This window comes from Anomaloglossus baeobatrachus, chromosome 5 (assembly GCF_048569485.1).
Source record: "Anomaloglossus baeobatrachus isolate aAnoBae1 chromosome 5, aAnoBae1.hap1, whole genome shotgun sequence".
Lineage (NCBI taxonomy): Eukaryota > Metazoa > Chordata > Amphibia > Anura > Aromobatidae > Anomaloglossus > Anomaloglossus baeobatrachus.
Genome location: NC_134357.1, coordinates 168,065,938 through 168,088,386, shown reverse-complemented (window position 1 = coordinate 168,088,386; position 22,449 = coordinate 168,065,938). Strand labels below are relative to the sequence as shown.

The window sequence follows — 22,449 nt, the reverse complement described above, 5'->3', positions numbered from 1 at the left end:
AACCTTTTTCCAATCCGGATTGAAGGAAGGAAAGAAAAGAGGGCAAGGCAAATGGCCAGGGAGAAACTCCCTGAGCAGAGCACCAATACAAGAATATCTTCCACGCCCTGTGGTAGATCTTGGCAGACGTTGGTTTCCTGGCCTGTCTCATAGTGGCAATGACCTCTTGAGATAACCCTGAGGACGCTAGGATCCAGGACTCAATGGCCACACAGTCAGGTTGAGGGCCGCAGAATTCAGATGGAAAAAAACGGCCCTTGGGACAGTAAGTCTGGTCGGTCTGGTAGTGCCCACGGTTGGCCCACCGTGAGATGCCACAGATCCGGGTACCACGACCTCCTCGGCCAGTCTGGAGCGACGAGGATGGCGCGGCGGCAGTCGGACCTGATCTTGCGTAACACTCTGGGCAACAGTGCCAGCGGAGGAAACACATAAGGGAGCTGAAACTGCGACCAATCCTGAACTAAGGCGTCTGCCGCCAAAGCTCTGTGCCCGTGAGACCGTGCCAAGAATGCCGGGACCTTGTTGTTGTGCCGGGACGCCATTAGGTCGACGTCCGGCCTCCCCCAGCAGCAACAGATCTCCTGAAACACGTCCGGGTGAAAGGACCATTCCCCTGCGTCCATGCCCTGGCGACTGAGAAAGACTACTTCCCCGTTTTCTACGCCCGGGATGTGGACTGCGGATATGGTGGAGGCCGTGGCTTCCACCCACATCAAAATCCGCCGGACTTCCTGGAAGGCTTGCCGATTGCGTGTTCCGCCTTGGTGGTTGATGTAAGCCACCGCTGTGGAGTTGTCCGAATGAATTCGGATCTTGCTTGCCTTCCAGCCACTGCTGGAAAGCTTTTAGGCCAAGATACACTGCCCTGATCTCCGGAACAGTGATCTGAAGGGAGGACTCTTGCTGAGTCCACGTACCCTGAGCCCTGTGGTGGAGACAAACTGCTCCCCACCCTGACAGACTCGCGTCCGTCGTGACCCCCGCCCAGGATGGGGGTAGGAAGGATTTCCCCTTTGACAATGAAGTGGGAAGAAGTCACCACCGAGGGGAATCTTTGGCTGCCTGAGAGAGGGAGACGTTCCTGTCGAGGGACGTCGACTTCCTGTCCCATTTGCGTAGGATGTCCCATTGAAGAGGACGCAGGTGAAACTGCGCGAAAGGGACTGCCTCCATTGCTGCCACCATCTTCCCCAGGAAGTGCATGCGGCGCTTCAGGGTGTGTGACTGACCTTGAAGGAGAGATTGCAACCCTGTCTGCAGTGACCGCTGTTTGTTCAGCGGAAGCATCACCATCGCTGAGAGGGTATGAAACTCCATGCCAAGATATGTCAGCGATTGGGCCGGTGTAAGATTTGACTTTGGAAAATTGATGATCCACCCGAAACACTGGAGAGTCTCCAGAGTAGCGTTGAGGCTGTGTTGGCATGCCTCCTGAGAGGGTGCCTTGACAAACAGATCGTCTAAGTAAGGGATCACCGAGTGTCCCTGAGAGTGGAGGACCGCTACTACCGTTGCCATGACCTTGGTGAAAACCCGTGGGGCTGTCGCCAGGCCGAAGGGCAGTGCCACGAACTGACGGTGTTCGTCCCCTATGGCGAAACGCAGGAAGCGCTGATGCTCTGGTGCAATCTGCACGTGGAGATAAGCATCTTTGATATCGATCGATGCCGGGAAATCCCCTTGGGACCTTGAGGCGATGACGGAGCGGAGGGATTCCATCCGGAACCGCCTGTTTTTTACGTGTTTGTTGAGCAGTTGTAGGTCCAGGACCGGACGGAAAGACTCGTCCTTCTTTGGAACCACAAACAAGTTGGAGTAAAAACCGTGACCCGGTTGCTGAAAAGGAACTGGAACCACCACTCCTTCTGCCTTCAGAGTGCCCGCCGCCTGCATGAGAGTATCGGCTCTCTCGGGAGGCGGGGATGTTCTGAAGAATCTAATCGGAGGACGAGAGCTGAACTCTATCCTGGAACCGTGAGACAGAATGTTTCTCACCCAACGGTCGTTTACCTGTGGCAGCCAGGAGTCGCAAAAGCGGGAGAGCCTGCCACCGACCGAGGATGCGGCGTGAGGAGGCCGAAAGTCATGAGGAAGCCGCCTTGGTAGCGGTACCTCCGGCGGTCTTTTTAGGACGTGCTTAGACCGCCATGAATCGTAGTTCCTCTGATCCTTCTGAGGTCTTTTGGGCGAGGAGAATTGGGACCTGCCCGCGCCCTGAAAGGACCGAAACCTCGACTGTCCCCTCCTCTGTTGGGGTATGTTCGGTTTAGCCTGGGGTAAGGATGTGTCCTTTCCCTTGGATTGTTTAATGATTTCATCCAATCGGTCACCAAACCAAGCGGTCGCCAGAAAATGGCAAACTGGTCAAGCACTTTTTGGAAGCAGAATCTGCCTTCCATTCCCGCAGCCACAAGGCCCTGCGTATTGCCACCGAAGTGGTGGACGCAACCGCCGTCCGGCTCGCAGAGTCCAGGACAGCATTGATGGCGTAGGACGCAAATGCCGACGTCTGAGAGGTTAAAGACGCCACTTGCGGCGCAGACGTACGTGTGACTGCGTCAATTTGCGCTTGACCCGCTGAGATCGCTTGGAGTGCCCATACGGCTGCGAATGCTGAAGCAAAAGACGCGCCGATAGCTTCATAGATGGATTTCAACCGGAGCTCTGTCTGTCAGTGGCATCTTTGAGTGAAGCCCCATCTTCCACTGCAACTATGGATCTAGCCGCCAGTCTGGAGATTGGGGGATCCACCTTGGGACACTGAGCCCAGCCCTTGACAACGTCAGAGGGGAAGGGTAACGTGTATCCTTAAGGCGCTTGGAAAAAACGCTTATGGACAAGCTCTGTGTTAACGGACGCTATAAGATCATTCACTATGGCGTCACCATCAGGTGTATCCAAGTTGGGAGCGGCCTCAGGATCAGAATCCTGATCAGCTACCTCCGCTTCATCATACAGAGAGTTGCTGAGACCCTGAACAATGTGATGATGTCCAGGGAAGCTCCCAGCGAGCTCGCTTAGGAGGTCTGGGACTGCGGTCCGTGTCAGAGCCTTCACCCTGGGACCTATGAGACACCCCGGGAGCACATTGTCGGTCCAACGGGGGGGACCAGGGTGCAAGATTCAACAGTGCCCATGGTCTGAGATACCGGTCTGGACTGCAAGGTTTCGAGCATCCCAGCCATAGTCTCAGAAAGTCTATCAGCAAAAACTGCCAACTCCGTCCCTGTCACCTGGACAGTGTTAACAGGTGGTTCTCCCTGGGCCACCATTAGCAGAGGCTCCGGCTTAGTAAGTGCTACAGGGGCCGTGCATTGCACACAATGAGGGTCTGTGGAACCTGCCGGTAGTATAGCCGTACATGCGGTACAGGCAGCATAGTAAACCTGTGCTTTGGCACCCTTGCTTTTCGGGGACAACCTGCTGTTATCTCCTCTGAGCAATCCAGGAGGGTATATTGCCAAAAATCAATAGTGCGACCGTACAGTGCAATGTATGGCATACAAGCATATAAATATATATGTACACTTCGGCACTAGTGGGGTCAGCACCTCAGGTGCTGCTTATGTGATCACCAGAATCCCTGTCTGGGACCCCCAGAGCTTGTCTCCCCTCTCCAGCAACAGAAAAACCGACAGGAATGGCTGCCGGCGTCCTGTGGAGAGGAGGGGGCCGTCTTTGAGGGAAGCCCCTGGGCGTGCCCCAGAAAGTGCGGGAATCCGGCGTCCCCACTGTGCTCAGTGAGAGGGGTGGAGTATGCAAAGCATGCTCCAGCTCTCAGCGCTGACGTCCTGTGCAGCGTCATGCCCTTCCCCTGACTGGCAGGCCTGTGGGCGGGAAACAGTGAGACTAGGCCGCAAAAGCCGGGGACTAAAGTGATAAGCGCGGCCGCCGTATAAGCGCGGTCGGCGCGGAAGTCCCCGGCGCACTAACAGTCCCAGCCACGCCGCAGTGTAAAAATGGCAGCGGCGGTCAGCGCGGCCGTCCCCAGTAAAACAACACACCCAGCTACGCTGCAGTGTGTAATGGCACAAGCGCGGTCAGTGCCGCCATCCCCGGTGCACTAACACACCCAGCAATGCTGCAGTGTGTCTGTGTGCGGTCCCCACGGGGACACAGAGTACCTCAAAGTAGCAGGGCCTGTCCCTGACGATGCTCGGCTCCTTATCCAGCAGAGTCCCCAGGGGCTGTGGATGGAGCACGGTCTCAGTGCCTGGAGACCGATTAGGATCCCACTTCACCCAGAGCCCTAAGGGGGATGGGGAAGGAAAACAGCATGTGGGCTCCAGCCTCCGTACCCGCAATGGGTACCTCAACCTTAACAACACCGCCGACAAGAGTGGGGTGAGAAGGGAGCATGCTGGGGGCCCTTTAGTATGGGCCCTCTTTTCTTCCATCCGACATAGTCAGCAGCTGCTGCTGACTAAACAGTGGAGCTATGCGTGCATGTGTGCCTCCTTCGCACAAAGCATTAGAACTGAGGAGCCCGTGATGCACGGGAGGGTGTATAGGCAGAAGGGGAGGGGCTTTACACTTTTAAGTGTAATACTTTGTGTGGCCTCCGGAGGCAGAAGCTATACACCCAATTGTCTGGGTCTCCCAATGGAGCGACAAAGAAAAAAAAAATAATCATGAAAACAATGTGCTAGCCAGTAACTGTTACTTTTCAAAACCAAACGGGGGGGAAAATTATGGCATCATGAAAAACAAAAAAAAAAAAAAAAAAAAAAAAACCACCACACTCCAATACATCACTAGTATTTTGTTGCACCCCTCTGGCTTTTATAACAGCTTGCAGTCTATGAGGCATGGACTTAATGAGTGACAAAAAGTACTCCTCATCAATCTGGCTCCAACTTTCTCTGATTGCTGTTGCCAGATCAGCTTTGCAGATTGGAGCCTTGTCATGGACCATTTTCTTCAGCTTCCAAAAATTTTCAATTGGATTGAGATCCGAACTATTTGCAGGCCATAACATTGACCTTATGGGTTTTCTTTCAAGGAATGTTTTCACAGTTTTTGCTCTATGGCAGGATTCATTATCTTAATAAATGATTTCATCATCCCCAAACATCGTTTCAAATTGATGGGATAATTAAAGTGTCCAATATGTCAATGTAAACTTGGGCATATATTGAAGATGTAATGACAGCCATCTCCCAGTGCCTTTACCTGACATGCAGCCCCATATCATCAATGACTGTGGAAATATACATGTTCTCTTCAGGCAGTCATCTTTAGAAATCTCATTGGAACGACACCAAACAAAAGTTCCAGCATCATCACCATGCCCAATGCAGATTTGCAATTAATCACTGAATATGACTTTCATCCAGTCATCCACAGCCCACAATTGCTTTTCCTTAGCCCATTGTAACCTTGTTTTTTCTGTTTAGGTGTTAATGATGGCTTCTGTTTAGCTTTTCTGTATGTAAATCCCATTTCTTTTAGGCGATTTCTTACAGTTCGGTCACAGACATTGACTCCAGTTTCCTCCCAGTCATTCCTCATTTGTTTTGTTGTGCATTTCCTGTTTTGGAGACATATTGCTTTAAGTTTTCTGTCTTGACGCTTTGAGGTCTTCCTTGATCTACCAGTAGGTTTGCCTTTAACAACCTTACCATGTTGTTTGTATTTGGTCCAGATTTTAGACACAGCTGACTGAACAACCAACATCTTTTGCAACATTGCGTGAGGATCTACCCTCTTAAGAGTTTGATAATCCTCTCCTTTGTTTCAATGGACATCTCTCGTGTTGGAGCCATGATTCATGTCAATCTACTTGGTGCAACAGCTCTCCGAGGTGTGATCACTCCTTTTTAGATGCAGACTAAATGAGCAGATCGTATTTGAACCTGGTGTTAGTTTTGGGCATAAAAATTTACAAGGCGATTCCATTATTTTTACCTCCGAATTGACGGATTCCAAAATTTTTCCCCGTTTGGTTTTGAAAAGTAACCGTTGCTGGCTAGCATATTAGGTTTCATGATTTTTTTTTGTGGCTTAAAGCCAGAAAGTTGGCATTTGAAATGACTTTAGTTTTGTGCCATGTCTATGATCTACTTTTTGTTTAAAAAAAAAAAAAAAAAAAAAAAAAAAGCCAAAGTAAAACAACTGAATGAACATCCTCAGAGCCAGGTGAGTCCATTATTTTTGCCAGGGATTGTACATTGAGCTGTGTATGGGAGCTGTCAGGTCTTACCTGTGTGCAAAGCTTGGGGAGCTTGAGCGCCAATAAAGTCATTTCAGGAAGAATGGACCTGAAGAGATGAGAACGCTCGGTATCATTAAGAACCTGCAAAAGCAGAAAAAAAAAAAAAAAAGCTGTTCATTTTGCATAACATTTTCTTAGTGCTTAAATGTCCGAACTTTCAAGTTGCCGTGTAACATGACGAGGAATATAAGCCAAAATCGGAGAAAGACTTTTTTTACTCAAATGTAAAAAACGACACACACACACACCATACACAGCAACACGCCACACAAGAGTGCACAAGGTATGTAGTTTAATGCACTATAGGGAAACTGCTGTAAAAGGAGAAGGGTGTGTCACAGGTGTAAGACATGTGGTTTCTTGCAGCGTTTCTGCACAGCGTTTGGCTGCGCAAAACGTTCCCTTACTTTGTTGTTCCTACTGTTAGTATTCCTTGTACTAGGTAGCTTTCCTGCCGGATTTTCATCTATTCCCCTTTAGGTCCCAGGGGAGCTAAACTTCTGTCCAAGTGCTGATTATCAGTATTCCCCTTGTGCTTAAATACTTCCATCTTCCCTGGACTGGTGCTGGTGAAATTATTCAGTTCATTCAAGCTCTGGTTGCAAGCATGTGGCTTGTACTCATCTATACTATCATTGCTGAAGCTTTGCTGTACTTCTACATGAGTCATTTGTAGAAACGTAGTTCCCGCATTTACCCTGTGTGTCTTTCTTGTGTCTATAGGTTTAGTAGAGTTCACGAAGAGCTCATCCCACTTGTTCCCTATTGAGGGTCCAGCAAAAGGGATACCTAGGATCAGGTATCGGGCTCGGCGAATAGGTGTGGAACCTAGTTAGGGTGGTGAGGGACCCAAAGAACCAGCAGTAAATTTGGTCAGGGGTCAGCATCTCCTTCCCTAGACGCAGGGGTCCCCTTCCCTTCTTACCTTTCGCCACTCGCTTGGTACCTAGCGTGACACATATGGACACCGACACGAATAGCTATCAGTCACTGATAAGTGTGCATACGGTGATGGCTGTTAGCCACTGATATGACCACTCAGACGGACCGAAAAGGCCAGAAAGAAAGGAGGATAAGATGAATAACGCTTAGAGAGTTTTTTTTCTCTAAAAATTAATGTATAAATCTATTCAGCTCCCCCTTCTCTAGAACATGGTGCCTGCAGATTGGAAGGCATATTCATGGTGACTGGGTCCCTTTAATTCATATAGTGCTATACTCCCCGTTGACTAAAGTGGGTTTTATGTGGACGTCACATAATAAAAAGTGTAGGGTCTCATATACAAAGCATCAGCAGAAGTAATTCAAGACGTGTTCATACAAATTCCATGAAGATAAATATATTCAATCGGCGGATGCTGCCTGCTGTCAATATGTCCGATATAACTGGACTGGCGCCGTAATAACTGACATATGAATAGGACACTGTCATGCTTTATTGCCGCTGTATAGCAGTTGTCAAAACATATGCAGTGACCCCGGACTTGGAACTGTCATCTGCTCTTGGTTTTCACCAGCAAAAATGCTAATGAAACTTCCAGGGAAAGAAAAATTTAGATTGACGTCTTTCATGGTTTCATTTGCAATGTAAAATGTTATAACCCAGGTCTATGAAAAAAAAAAACAAAAAAACAAAACACTATACATGTTATGACCCTGTGCAATTAGAACAGCAATGACTATATAAAAGGCAAAAGCAACGCATGATGTAATAATCCAAAAAGCAATTAATAGAAACATCACATAATGAATGGGTTAAAAGTCACCTTTTAATTGTAGGGTCCAATTTTAAGTTTATAATGCAAATCCATCAATATGGAGCCCATGCGGATAGGACAGTAAATGAAAAGTATATACAAATAAAGACCCATTACAATGTACCCAGCATAGCCGACTATACAAAGTCATGGCCTGGGAATCTGACTACACTGACAGCCAAAACAAGAAGCAGAGACGGCACCAGCAAGGACTTTCTTTTTCTTCTTAAAAAAAAAAAAATAAATAAATAAAATAAAAGATCCTCTGACAGCTCATCAAATCATACAAAATGAAGGCATGACGCATGAGCCCAGACAGGTCTATCTATCACAGAGGAGGATAGGATAATCAGGCCTGAAGACGCAGACTGCATGCAGAGAGGGTCCGGGCTTGCATTATACTCATTGTGCTGTGTCTGGGGTTTTGCTGCTTAATCCTGATGGATTCAGTCAAAATAATTGCCAATACTAAAAAAATACTACTGTCAAGAGTCAACATTAACGCTAGGGATTGGCTTTTATTAGATGTGGCTTCTGTATTCTTCCTAGGGAGCATATTAAGTAGACACTAAAAGGGTGGTATATTGTATGAAAAGATTAGGTATGATAGCAATGGTTATAACAATGGCCTTTAACCCCTTCACCCCCGGCCACTAAAACACCCTAATGACCGGGCCATTTTTTGCAATTCTGACCAGTGTCACTTTAACAGGTTATAACTCTGGAACGCGTCAACGGATCCTGGCGATTCTGAGATTGTTTTTTCGTGACATTGTACTTCATGTCAGTGGTAAAGTTAGGCCAATATTTTTTGTGTTTGTGAAAATTTAGGAAATTTAGCGAAAAGTTCGCAATTTTCAAACTTTGAAAATGTATGCCTATAAATCTGAGAGATATGTCACACAAAATAGTTACTAAATAAAATTTCCCCACTTGTCTACTTTACATCAGCGCAATTTTCGAAACAAATTTTTTTTTCGTTAGGAAGTTAGAAGGGGTCAAAGTTCATCAGCAATTTTTTCATTTTTCCAACAAAATTTTTTTTTTTTTTTTTTTTTTTTTTTTTTTAGGGACCACATCACATTTGAAGTGACTTTGAGAAACCTAGGCGACAGAAAATACCCAAAAGTGACCCCATTCTAAAACCTGCACCCCTCACACTGCTCAAAACCACATCCAAGAAGTTTATTAACCCTTTAGGTGCTTCACAGGAGCCAAAGCAATGTGGAAGGAAAAAATGAAAATTTTAACTTAACACAAAAATGTTACTTTAGCCATAACATTTTCATAAAAGGACGAAAAGAGAAAGTGCACCCTACAATTTATTGTGCATTTTCTCCCGAGTACGCGGATACCCCATATGTGGTAAAAATCAATTGTTTTGGCGCACGGCAGAGCTCAGAAGGGAAGCAGTGCCATTTGAATTTTTGAGTGCAAAATTAGCTGGACTCATTAGCGGATGCCATATCGGGTTTGAAGACCCCCTGAGGTGCCTAAACAATGGCGCTCCCCCACAAGTGACCTCATTTTGGAAACTAGAGCCCTGAAATAATTTTTCTAGATGTTTGGTGAGCACTTTGAACACCTGGGGGCTTCACAGAAGTTTATAAAGTTGAGCCGTGAAAAGAAAAAAAAACCTGTTTTTTTTACCACAAAACTGTTGCTTCAACTAGGTAGCTTTTTTTTCACAAGGGTATCAGAAAAAAATGCACCATGAAATTTATAGTGCATTTTTTCCCCCGAGTACGATGATACCTCATATGTGGTGGAAAGTAATTGTTTGGGCGCATGGCGGGGCTCAGAAGAGAAGGAGCATCATTTGACAGCAAAATTGGTTGGAATCATTAGCGGACGCCATGTCACGTTTGGAGACCCCCTATGGTGCCTAACAGTGGAGCTCCCCCACAAGTGACCCCATTTTGGAAATTAGACCCCTCAAGGAATTTATCTAGATGTTTAGCGAGCCCCAAGGGGTTCTACAGAAGTTGATAACGTTGAACCGTGAAAATTATTATTTATTTTTTTTACCACAAAATGTTTGCATCAATCAGGTAGTTTTGGTTTTTTTTTTACAACGGTATCAGGAAAAAAAATGCACCATAAAACGTATTGTGCAAATTTTCCTGAGTACGCAGATACTTCATATGTGGTTGAAATCAATTGTTTTGGCGCATGGCGGGGCTCAGAAGAAAAGGAGCGCCGTTTGACTTTTCAAATGCACAGACGCGGTGCACTGATCGGCCACTGCAGGGCACACGGTCGGATGAAATACAAAAAGCGTTGGGGATACGGAGAAAAAAAAAAAAAAAAAAGTCACGACAAAAATTGAGCAGGGATGCAGATACGTTATGTGCATCCCTGATAAGCGCTCGGCAGGACGCACGGACTGATGCGATACAAAAAGCGTTGGGGATACGAAAAAAAAAAAAGTACCGCCGAAAACGGACCATGGATGCAGATACGTTATCTGTATTCCTGACTAGCGCTCGGCGGGACGCATGGATGGATGAGGTGTAATAATGGACAGGGGATACAGAAAGAAAAAAAAAAAAAAAAAAGTTATATACACACACACACACACACACAGAACCCAGAGGATTAGCAGGAGGATCACTGACCAGAAGAACTGCAGGAGGAACAGAAGGCAAGCGAGATGGACAGCTTTACAGGAGCAGCAGGCAGGACGCTGGACAGCTCTGCAGAATACCCAGGAAGGACCCAGCGATGGAGCCAGATGTGATCGGACCAGTGAAGACCTCGGACGATCCGGTGAAGGCAAGTAAGACGACGTCGGGGGGACAGCAGAGGGGGAGGGGGAGAGCAGAGGGGGATACCGGAGAAGCAAAGAAGGAAGGAAGCAGAATAGAGATCACAGAGGAGGCAGGCAGATTGCATGGGGAGCAGATCGAGATGTCGGGGGGGTGGGGGGGGGCAGATCGCGGGGGGGCACGGGCAGGGGCCATCACAGGAGCGCGCAGGGGCCATCACAGGAGCGCGCAGGGGCCATAACAGGAGCGCGCAGGGGCCATAACAGGAGCGCGCAGGGGCCATAACAGGAGCGCGCAGGGGCCATAACAGGAGCGCGCAGGGGCCATAACAGGAGCGCGCAGGGGCCATAACAGGAGCACGCACGGGCTGCAAGGTGAGCACAGTACTCATGTGGAGCAGGAGCAGTCACATCAGCGGCAGCAGCGTGGAACCACAAGTACCAGCCAGTCCACGCTGCAGACATGTTGGGGGAGGCTCCCCAGACCAGCACAGGCCTGGGGAGGGCGGCCACCTGCAGATCAGACCGCCCCACTGCACGCTGATTAGAGCGATCGTGCTATGACGCGCAATCAGTGCTGCAGGGGCTGGTGGCGACATGTTTGAGGCCCACCTATGATATGCTGCAGCTGCTACAGCATCTCAAAGCCGGATCTCACAGTATCGCACTAATTCAGGCATTTTTGCCGAAATTAGTGCGAACGATGTGGTTGGCGGTTCAGATTTGAACAGCCAATCACATCGATCGTCGATGAGGGGTGGCGATGCCACCCCTCTGGGGTCAATCAAAGGTCCCCTGCTGTAAGAAACAGCAGGGGACATCATTTGAAAGCCGTTGCTATGGCCACGGCAATCAAATGAAGTTTAGGCCGTAAAATTACGTCCCTGGTCGTTAAGTCACGTTAAAATAGGACGTAATTTTACTGCCCGCGGTCGTGAAGGGGTTAAATATCACATAAAAGGGATTATCCCACAACAGCCCATCCCACATCCCCAGGAGATATACAGATAGAATCCAGAGTGAGTGTGAGAAGGCTTTAGGCCCTGTGCGCACTAGCTGTTTTTTGCCACGGATTTTTTGCGGTTTTGCTGCATGTTTCGCTGCAGAAAATGTTCATACCATCTCTGCAGTGATTCACCAGCAAAACCTATGGGAAAAAAAAAACCTGTGCGCACTAAGCGGAATTTGACAGCTGCATGTTTTGCTGCGAGATTCCCGCAGCAAAAACAATTGCATGTCAATTCTTTTCCGCACGTCGCTGCGGGATTTCACTACATTGACTGCAATGTAATCGTGAAATCCCGCAGGGAATAACGCAGTCAGCAAATTCTGTGCGGTTCATTGCGTTTTCCTGCGTTATTCCCTGCGGTATTTCGCGGTTTACCTGCGGTAATGTACATCGCTCTCTGCGGTTTGCAGGGAAGTGATGTCATTATGACAGGAAGAGGAAGCGGAGCAGAGTAAACACACACAGACACACATCATACTCACACACAGACATAGAATACACATAGAAAGCAAACGGAAATATAGAAAAAAAAAAAATCACGTGGGCGCCGCCGTATTTTTACCTTCCAGTCGAGGTAAGCACACAGCAGCGGCCCGGTATTCTCAGGCTGTGGAGGGCGAGGTGCAGGGTTAATGTCCCCCGCCTCCCTCCCACCTCCCGCAGCAGAGAATATCAGCCGCAGCTGCCCCGGGACTGTCGCATCCATTATTCGGCAGTACCAGAGTGTCCCCAGCTCTTCCAGATGCAGTGATGCAGTGGCAATCCAGGTAATAAGGAGTTAATGGCGGCAGATCGCCGCCACTAAGTCCAGGCTTGATCATGGCAGCGTCTATGCGACAGCTGACATGATCAACCCGTAAGTAAAGTGAACAAACACACACACACCAAAAAATCCTTTATTTTAAATAAAACACAAAAAAGCTCCTGGTTCACCCGTTTAACCCCCCCGAAACACACCGCTTCGGCGTAATCTACGTCCTCCGATGCTTGCATCCAGCTGCAACTGACACTGACACAGGCTGAATGCAGCCTCGCAGCGAGACAGCAGAGGTAACCACAGGGCATTTCCCACGGCCGGTAATGTGAACTCACTACCGACCGTGAGAAATGCAGCGTGTGCTCACAGGGACTCTCTCTCTCTATCTATCCATCCCTCTAACTATCTAGCTATCTATCCCTCTATTCTTCTATTTATCTATCTGCCATCTAAGAAGGAAATTACTTTTTTTTTTTTTCAATGTGCTTTATTGCATTGAATGCATTAAAGCACATGTACCAACCCGCGCGCGGCAATACCGCGAACAATACCGCGGTAAAACCGCGGCAAACCGAATGCGGTTTGCCACGGTTTTTTACCGCGGGTGCGGTAATCTTTCAGACCCTGCGGAATTTTCTTGAGAAAAATCCATTTTCCAGTGCGCACAGGGCCTTTTATTTATTTAGGTATTTTTATTACTTTCTGCAAAGTCAAAAAGTTTACACATACATTTCATTAGTATTTGGGGTACCATTGCCCTTAACCCCCAGGCGATTTTCCAATTTTCCAGGGGGTTTTTTCGCTTCCCTTTTATAAAGATCTGTAGCTTTTTTATTTTTCTGTCCATCTTCCCATATGAGGGCTTATTTTTTTGCGGAACAAGTTCTACTTTGACATGATTCCATAAGTTTTACCATATAGTGTACTGAAAAAAATAAAAAAAAAAAAAGAGAAAAAACTTCAAGTGCAAAAAAAAAAAAAAAAGAAGAAGTGCGATTGTATGATTGTTTTTGGGATAGTTTAGTCACCGTGCTCACTATATTGTAAAACTGATGTGTCTGTGTGATGCCTCAGGTCGGTACGAGTTCATAGACACCAAACATGAATATCTTTACTTTTATCTAAGGGGTTAAAAATTCAGAAATTTGTCCAAAAAAAGCGCACCTTTTTGCGCCATTTTCCGTAATCCGTAGCGTTCATTTTTTTTGGGATCTGTGGCTCAGAGACGGCTTAGTTTTTGCATCTCGAGCTGACATTAACTGTACCAGTTTTGCGCAGAAGCGCCGTCTTCATTGCATGTTATCACATTTTGTGCAAAATTCACGGTAACCAGAAAGTGTAATTTTGGCTGCTATATACATGTATATTTCTTTAACCCTTAATTTTCAATGGGGCAAATGGTGGGTTTGAACTTTTAGGGTTTTATTTTTTTTTTTAAAACTTTAGTTTTTTTTTTTATTTTACTAGGCCCCATAGGGGACTATAACAAATCAGCAGTGTGATTTCTTATTCCTTTGTGTAGATCAGAGCAGCATCGCTCTGAGCTGCAACAAAGCAGCTCTCCTCGTAACACAGCCCACTGCAGGCTAGAAGAGGAACTGACTCATGACAGAGCTACAGGAGCCATCACATGACCCTCTGCTACCATGGCAACTATCGGATCCACGTGATCACATCACATGACTTCCAATGGAGCCGGGTAAGTCAATGCTTACCATGGCCCACTGTTACATCGTACTATGACATTTTCACAGCACGCTGTGAGGGGTTAACAGGCACAAGTGGGTAGCAAATCCATAGCAGCACATGTCAGCTGTTCAAATCAGACATGGCAGCAGCCAGGCATTAACCTGACACTATCCAGGACGTACCCAGTACATCCTGTGTCGTGAAGAGGTTAAACAAGGGGTTTTAAACCCCACCCCCGGGCCCCCTCGGCTTCTTTTTGCCGCCAGCAGGTCCGTGGACCCCGTGACGATCGCAGACGGTGCTGGGGGCAGCAGTAGTCAGCTCTTTATTTCATTTGAATGAACTGCTGGCGCCACGCAGTGCCCTCTGCAGAAGTATACTTAAGGCAGCCGCCGGCCAATCACAGGCTAGCAGCTGACTTAGTGATCACATAATGCGCTGGACTCTGATTGGCCAGTGGCTGCCACTGGTTTAAGGCTGCAGAGAGGTTTGTGCGGCACCAGAAGTTCGTTCAAGTAAAATAAAGAGCCAACTGATGTGGGCACCTGCCGCGATAGTCACGGGCCTGAGGGCCAAGGACTGGGAAAGGATGACAGATGAGAAGACATTTTTTTATGTGTATATTCAGAACGGCATATAAGATGGAAACAAGGATGGGCACATTACTGCATGGGTCCAGGATGGGCACGTTAGAGGATTGGGAAAATGATGGGCACATTACTAAAAGAAGGAGACCAGGATGGGGCATATTACTACAAGATGAGGACCCAATGGAAAAATTACCACAAGATATTTGACAAAAAGAGAATTTTGTTACTTACCGTAAATTCTTTTTCTTATAGTTCCGTCATGGGAGACCCAGACCATGGGGTGTATAGCTACTGCCTCCGGAGGACACACAAAGTACTACACTCAAAACGTGTAGCTCCTCCCTCCTAGCATATACACCCCCTGCTAGCCAGTCCTAGCCAGTTTAGTGCAAAAGCTGAAGGAGGACATCCACCCACAAGAGAGAGTAAAACCCGGAAGAACCGGAACCTCTGTCTACAACAATAACAGCCGGTGAAGACACACGGAACAAGAAATCTGCCAACAGGCAATAGGGAGGGTGCTGGGTCTCCCATGACGGAACTATAAGAAAAAGAATTTACGGTAAGTAACAAAATTCTCTTTTTCTTTATCGTTCCTATGGGAGACCCAGACCATGGGACGTTCAAAAGCAGTCCATGGGTGGGAATAAACAGACAACTGAGAAGCAGGCAAACCTAACTTCACAAATGAGCGACAGACGCCGGACAAATGCGTCTGCCCAAGCCCGCGTCTGCCAAAGCATGAGCATGCCTTGGGTAGTGCTTCGAAAAAGTATGCAGACTAATTCGAGCTGCAGTCTGACAGACCTACTGAGCCGTAGCCTGGTGCCTGAAAGCCCAAAAGGCACCGACAGGTCTGATCAAATGTGCTCTGATCCCCGGCGGGGAAGGCACTTGAGTACACTTGTAGGCCTCGGAAATGGCCGTCCTAAGCCAACGAACCAGGGTCGGCTTAGATGCCGAGAGACCGCTACGCTGACTAGCAGTCAGCACCAGAGAGAGGTGCACCGCCTAATAACGGCGGTGCGACACACATAGATCCGGAGCGCCCGCACCAGATCCAGGATATGCAACGCTTCCTCAAAGCGATGAACAGGAGCCGGACAAAAGGAAGGCAGGAAAATTGCCCCGGATAAGGTGGAAGCAGTAACCACCTTAGGGAAAAAAGTCCGGAGTCGGACGGAGACCACCTTGTCTTGATGCAAAAGACCAAAAAAGGGGGTGACTCCGAGAGAGTGCAGCCAGAACTCTCTGGCGGGAAATTATAGCCACTAGAAAGACTACTTTCTGTGAAAGATGAAACAAAGAAACCTCCCTAAGGCGCAAAGGGGGGTTTCCGGGAACCGGGAGGACCGGATTAAGGTCCCAGGGCTCCATAGGCCGCTGGAAAGGCGGAATGATGTGAGATGCGCCCTTAAAAGGAGCGCACCGGAGCCAGCCGGACGATACGCCGCTGGCACATACTGATGGAGCCGAGACCTGTCCCTTAATGAGGGATAGTCCTAGCTGTAGACCGGACTGTGGAAGGGACAGGAGGGTCGGCAAGGCCAAAAAGGTCAAAGGACACTTTGGAGCTCGAGTCATAGCGGAGATGACTTCAGGAAGGATATCAGAAGTCGCCAAGATCCAGGACTCAAGAGCTACGCCGTCAATCTGAGAATCCAGAATTCTGACGGAAAAAACGGACCCTTTGAGAAAAGGTCTGAACGGTCCGGAAGATGCCATGGCAACCCAACGGACAGAAGGAGCAGGTCAGAGTACCAAGCCTGCCTGGGTCAGTCTGGAGTATGAGAATGACCCGACGGCCCCCTTTACTGATCTTGCGCAGGACTCTGGACAAGAGGTAGAGGGTGAAATACGTAAAGAGACGAAGCTGGGATCAAACCTGAACCAGTGTGTCTACCGCAAAACCTGAGGATTGTAGACCACGGTTGGACAGCTGAAATAGTCTGCCTCGCAGTTTTCACATCTAGGATGTGGGCTGCGGATACGGTGGATTAGGAGTCCCTTGTCCACTGAAGAATGTTGAGCCGCCAAGATTGCCAGGCGGCTGAGTGTCCCGCCCTGGAAGTTGATGTAGGAAAACGCTGTCACGTTGTCCGACTGGACTCGAATGTGCCTAGTCGCCAACAGATGGTGAAGGCTTAGAGAGCTAGAAATACAGCTCTGATTTCCAGCACATTGATCCAGAGGGCTGATTCGGACAGAGTCCAAGCGCCCTGCGCTCCACGGTGGAGATATACTGCTCCCAAGGCGGAAAGACCAGCATCCTGGTGAGGATCACCCGGGACGGGGCCAGGAAGGAGCGTCCCTGAGACAGAGTGGCCGAAGCCACCACTGAAACGAGCCCCTGGTCAGTGGCGAAGCCACCACCCCGTGGAAGGAGGGAGTTCGCGTGTACAGCGGAAAACATCCAGTCTCAGAGGACGCAGGAGAAACTGGGCAAGGAATCGCTTCCATTGACGCCACCGTCTGACCAGCACCTGTATTTGGTGTCTGATAGAACGACGTCGACCACCAGCGGAGGGACTACTGATCGACTAAGAGCAGCTTCACAAGTGCCGACAGAGTCTCGAATTGCGTCCCTGAGAACCTCTGGTTCGAAGTCAGAGTGGACTTGGACAGGATGACAAGCCACCCGAATAGGTTAGAGTGGCGAGAGTGAGCGAAGCACTGTGCTAAGAGTCTGCACTGGATGAAGCCCCGACAAGAAGGCCGTCCAGGGCAAAAGATCACTGCCAATCCCTAGGGGTGCAGGACCCTAATCACAGCTGCCCCAATGAGAATACTCGAGGGGCCATGGCTAACCCCAAGGGAAGAGCCACGAATTGGACCACTCCGATTGCAGAACGTAGTCAACGCTGGTGTGAAACTGCGATTGACCCCTGCAGATAGGCATCTCTGATGCCGATGGCTGCTAGGGAATCTCCTTGGGTTCTTGATTGATCCGGTGAAAAGCACACGGAACAAGACCGAGACTCCATGTGAAAACGCCACACCTGACCATGCTTGAAAAGCTAAAGATCCAGGTCGGAAGGCACCGCCCTCTTCGGGGACTAGGAATAGATTTAAGCAAAAATCTCAGAACCGTTCCCAGTCGGGAACCGGTACAATTACTCCATTGGCCTGCAAGAAATGCCACGGCCTGTGAGAAGGCGGCGGCCTTGGAGCCGGGAGGAGTTGACAGAAAAAATCTGTTTGGCGGGTGGACAGAATTCCATCCTGTATGGGAGATATAAACCCGCCCCCACTGAACGGAGACGTGTTAGAACCATACGTCGCCAAGTGGAGAGAGCCTGCCACCGACCAAGGAGGTTGTTGGCGTGGCTAGATAGCTCGGAGGAAGCTGACTCAGTGGCAGCATCTCCTGCGGTCTTCTGAAGACGCAGCTTCGAGCCATTTGGTTCTATGAACCTAGGCCGACCTAGAGGACGATCAGATGGAGGAACGGAAACCACAACTGATTCCTGCCCTGGACAGGTTCCCTGGTTTAGGTTTGTGGCAAGGAAGAACACTCCCCGCCAAGAGCTTCCTTAATTTCATCCAGTTGGTTCCGAAGAGACTGGTCCCACCAAAGGGGAGCCCAGCAAGGAACCTTCCATTTCCGAAGCCACAGGAGCCTGCGGATAGCGAGGAAAGTAGCCAAGACCACCGCCGTGCGGTGTCCAGCATGGCAGACCTGGCATAGGATGAAAAGACTGAAGTCTGGAAGTTCAGGCAACCGTTTTGGGCATAGAGTCCCTGTGAGGGAATGCATCTCCTCCAGAGAAGCAGAGAAGGTACAAAAAAACCGCACTGCTGTAAAGCTGAGGAGAACGAAGCTCCTGCCGCCCCCATACCGACTTGGCCAAAAGGACAACCGGGCGGACCGCAAAGCCTTAAGTGAGGAGCCATCAGCCACTGACCTAACGGTCCGGGCTGAGCCACCTGAGGTGAATGAGCCCACTTTTTGACCACCATTGGTGGACAGGGGAAACACAGTCCTCAGAATCACGCTTCATGGGAAGCGACTGTCAGAGCGGACCCTGGGCTTGGTCACAGGGGCCTGAAAACTGGAGTGGTTAAGGAACACACGTTGTGTTCTCCTAGGTAAGGTAACTCCGGCGGATTGAGGTCCAGTACAAAATTAATGTACCGTGGGATCCTTATAGAAGTGCAGTCAGCCACTGATACAACTATCCGGGCTGAAAGTCTAGAGACCGGAGGGGCCACCCTTGGCGAATGAGTACACTCCTTGACCACCTCTGATGGGAGGGGGAAACAGGCAGCAGAACCCCGCTTTGGGGTCTGCAGGACAGGCTGTGGGCTTGGACGCAGCAGGCTGAAAACTGGAGTGGTTAAGGAACACACTCCTTGTCCTGTTTAAGATATACTGATGCCTTTCTGCCAGCGGGGAATACTCCCCTGATACAGGCGGATGGAAGTATAATGGACGCAATCCAAGCATTCGCATCTGCGTCACCTACGGACGGATCAATGTACATAAAGTAGCGTCCGAGCCCCTGGTAGAGACATCCTCCTCGTCCAGTGAATCAGCTCGTAATCGGAGCTGCGGGATGGGGAGGACAGGGGACCCTACGTCTCCCTGTCAGGAGGACGGGGTCTGAGCCCAGAAGGAGAGTCCTTTGTGAGCTTTGCTGATCGAGCTGAAGCAGAAAACGCCCTGAGAAGGGGGCTGCATGCTCAGCAGATGCCGGGACAGCCGACCCCTGGAAATAGGATTCCCCCAGGGGTCAGCCACCGAAACCGGAGCAGCTGGAGGGACCACTAATGAGCCTCCAAGCTGAGGGGCCACAGTGGTTATGAGCTTGGTACAGCCGTACGAGACTACCTGCAGTGGAGAATAAAAACAGCCTGCAGCCTCGCTCTGTGAGACATGCTGCAGAGGTGGGGGCTCTGTCTAGAATGGCCCCCAGCATATATAAACAGATAAAATAAGCAGCTGCACAAACCGGAGGTTGTGGCTGCCAAATCGTTTAAACAGACATGTCTGTGACCTCTAGTCCCTCAGCCCAGGTCCCCACTTGTCACAATGTGGAATCTCTGTGCCTATGCAGGCACAGAGAACGCTGAGAAAATGGCGACCGGAGCGAGGAGAGGGGGCGGGGCCTACTCTGAGAGCGGCAAATGATGTAGCCAGGGGAGGGAATCCTTCCTCAGTGAGGAGTGTCCCTTCCCTGTGCTGCACAGCCGCTGGGCGGAGCCACACTGTCCCTCTGCCTGACTGACATGCAGAGACAGTGGAAACCGAAACTAGGCCTCAGGCAAAGCCGGGGCCTAGAGTAAAACATGCGGCCGGCGTGCAGGCACCATCGGCGCGGTTCTCCAGTGAAAACTGGAGAACCGGCTGGAAACGTTTACACCAAACATAAAACACACTCCCCCAATAAATAAACATAAAGGACCCCTGGAAAGACCACTTTCTGTGGTAATAACGTCTCATATACTTAGCTTGTGAGACACAGGTTGCCAGGTTCCTGGGGGGTGATAGCTCCGTCCAGCAGGATCCTGCAAAAGGGCTGCGGATGGAGACCGGTCTCCTGCAAAGCAGTGAGAACCGTGTTGGCTCCCACTTCAAGCCAGAGCCCCAGCATGGGATGGTGAAGGAGCGCGGCATGAGAAGGCTCCAGCCTTGGAAAATCAACCTTAACAGCACCGCCGACACAGTGGGGTGAGAAGGGACATGCCGGGAGTCCAGCTGGACCCGCTTTTCTTCCAAATCTTTGATCCAGAAGGAAAAATCAAAAATCAAAATCAGAGAATGCATGTGTGTGTGATCCTCCTGAAACACAAAGCATTGAACTGGCTAGGACTGGCTAGCAGGGGGTGTATATGCCAGGAGGGAGGAGCTACACGTTTTGAGTGTAGTACTTTGTGTGTCCTCCGGAGGCAGTAGCTATACACCCCATGGTCTGGGTCTCCCATAGGAACGATAAAGAAAATTACTTTATGTTGCCCAAATGTAAAACCATATTACTTACAAAAAAAAAAAAAAAAGCGATCCTAAAGATGTATAGAAAGAAAAATATGGGATTACAAAAATGTCACTTTGTCTTGCAAAAAAAGTGCCGCCCCCCCCCCCCCCAAATAAAATATTTTTTCTGTGCGGCCCATATACCCAGCCAAGTTTGAGACCCCTGCCTTAAACTGTATGACTTGAGTCAAATGTTTTAAAAATCCTTCCACAAGTTTCTCACATTAGTTGGTAGGAATTTGGGCCCATTCCATTAACCCCCCTCCAAAAAAAAATGGATTAAAAAAAAAAAAAAAACGCTTTTATTCTGCTGTGTTTTTCCTGCCAAGACATGCAGCTTTAGTCCACCTTGATATGTCCGTGAAAAACACATATTTTGCATGGACTGTTAAAGATGCGTATGACCCATCCGTGTGCTGTGCTTTTTACTCACCTGGCTCCAGCACGGCTGTCTTCGGCGCTGCCACTTCTGAGTCCGCGGTGCAGTGTATATGCAATGAGAAGCAAGTGACAGCAGCGCAGGAGACCGTATAAAAAAAAAAAAATTTCATATTTGAAAGGAACGTGTTTTCTCCAGTATGTGTCACACGGATTACATTAGTGTGCAGCGATGTGACATCAGTGCTGCCGGAGAGAAACGGACAGGTTGCTGTGTGGAGAACATGGACACGCATGTGCTCCATACGGACACAGTCCTTGTGAAAACACCGATGTGCGCGCAGACCCGTTGATTTAAACATGTCTGCGTATGTCCGTGTCTCCGGTACATATGAAAAGGGATGTCATACATACCGGATCACGGACTAGTGAAGGGGGATTTAGGTGCAGAAAATCTGCATCTAAATCTGCAGTGTGGGAACATACCCTTACAGTACCAGCAAAGCCTATGAGATTCCAGAAATCTCATGCACACAAGCTTTTTTCCCCCTGATTGAAATAGCAACCTGCTTGGTTTTTGCTGCATTATGGAAAGAAGCAGCATGAACATTCTTTAAACTTTTTTGCTGTTTTTATTTTTCACCCATACAAAGCAATGAGAAAGCCTTACAGCGTTATTGCACCGTGTGTTCACAGGACTCTGTACCTGCTAATTTTGCTGCGGAAAACCTGCAGATTTATCTGAATTTTCTAGATAAATTTGCAGGTTTCAGCATGTACAAACACTCCCCATGTTCTCCTATGGGACATGGGGAGTGTCTGTGTCCATGCTGTGGTATGTGCGGCTGCGGAATATGCTGTGGATGTCCCACAGCCGCACATAACTGCGTGTCAATGAAATTACCTGTGGAAATCCCGGCCCTCCACTATGGAGATTGAGCCCGGGACTTCCGCAGGTAAGTCGCATAAATGTCCGCAGGTTTACCGCAGCTATTTCGCTGGAATACCGCAGCTATGTATAGCTGTGGATTCCGGGGAGCTGCTGTGGGAAACCTGCGGACATGACTGCGAATATAGCCGCAGGTGCGAGCTCCCTTGGGTTCATAGCCTAAAACTCCAGGTTATTTCCTGTCAAGAGATGAAGTTTTGCTACAGTTTTACTGCAGAAAAACAATGCAGCAAACACAACGTGTAAACATTTATAGTACTACTAAGACTACATCAGAACTATCACTGAAGGAGGAAAGCATGCCAGAAATCAGCAATTAGGAGACTTCAGAGCTGCTCAGGGGAAAATAGCCTTAAGGCTAT

At 48.8% G+C, this 22,449-nt stretch overlaps 1 protein-coding gene across 3 annotated transcripts in view; it reads right to left on the bottom strand.

Annotated features, from left to right (window-relative positions):
- Positions 1-22,449, bottom strand: part of PARG (poly(ADP-ribose) glycohydrolase) — a 303,202-nt gene that overhangs the window by 165,042 nt on the left and 115,711 nt on the right. For all 3 annotated transcript variants that reach the window (XM_075349011.1, XM_075349012.1, XM_075349013.1), the window contains one exon: positions 6,206-6,298. In XM_075349011.1, coding sequence (XP_075205126.1) covers positions 6,206-6,298 — 93 coding nt within the window. The remainder of the gene's footprint in view (positions 1-6,205; positions 6,299-22,449) is intronic.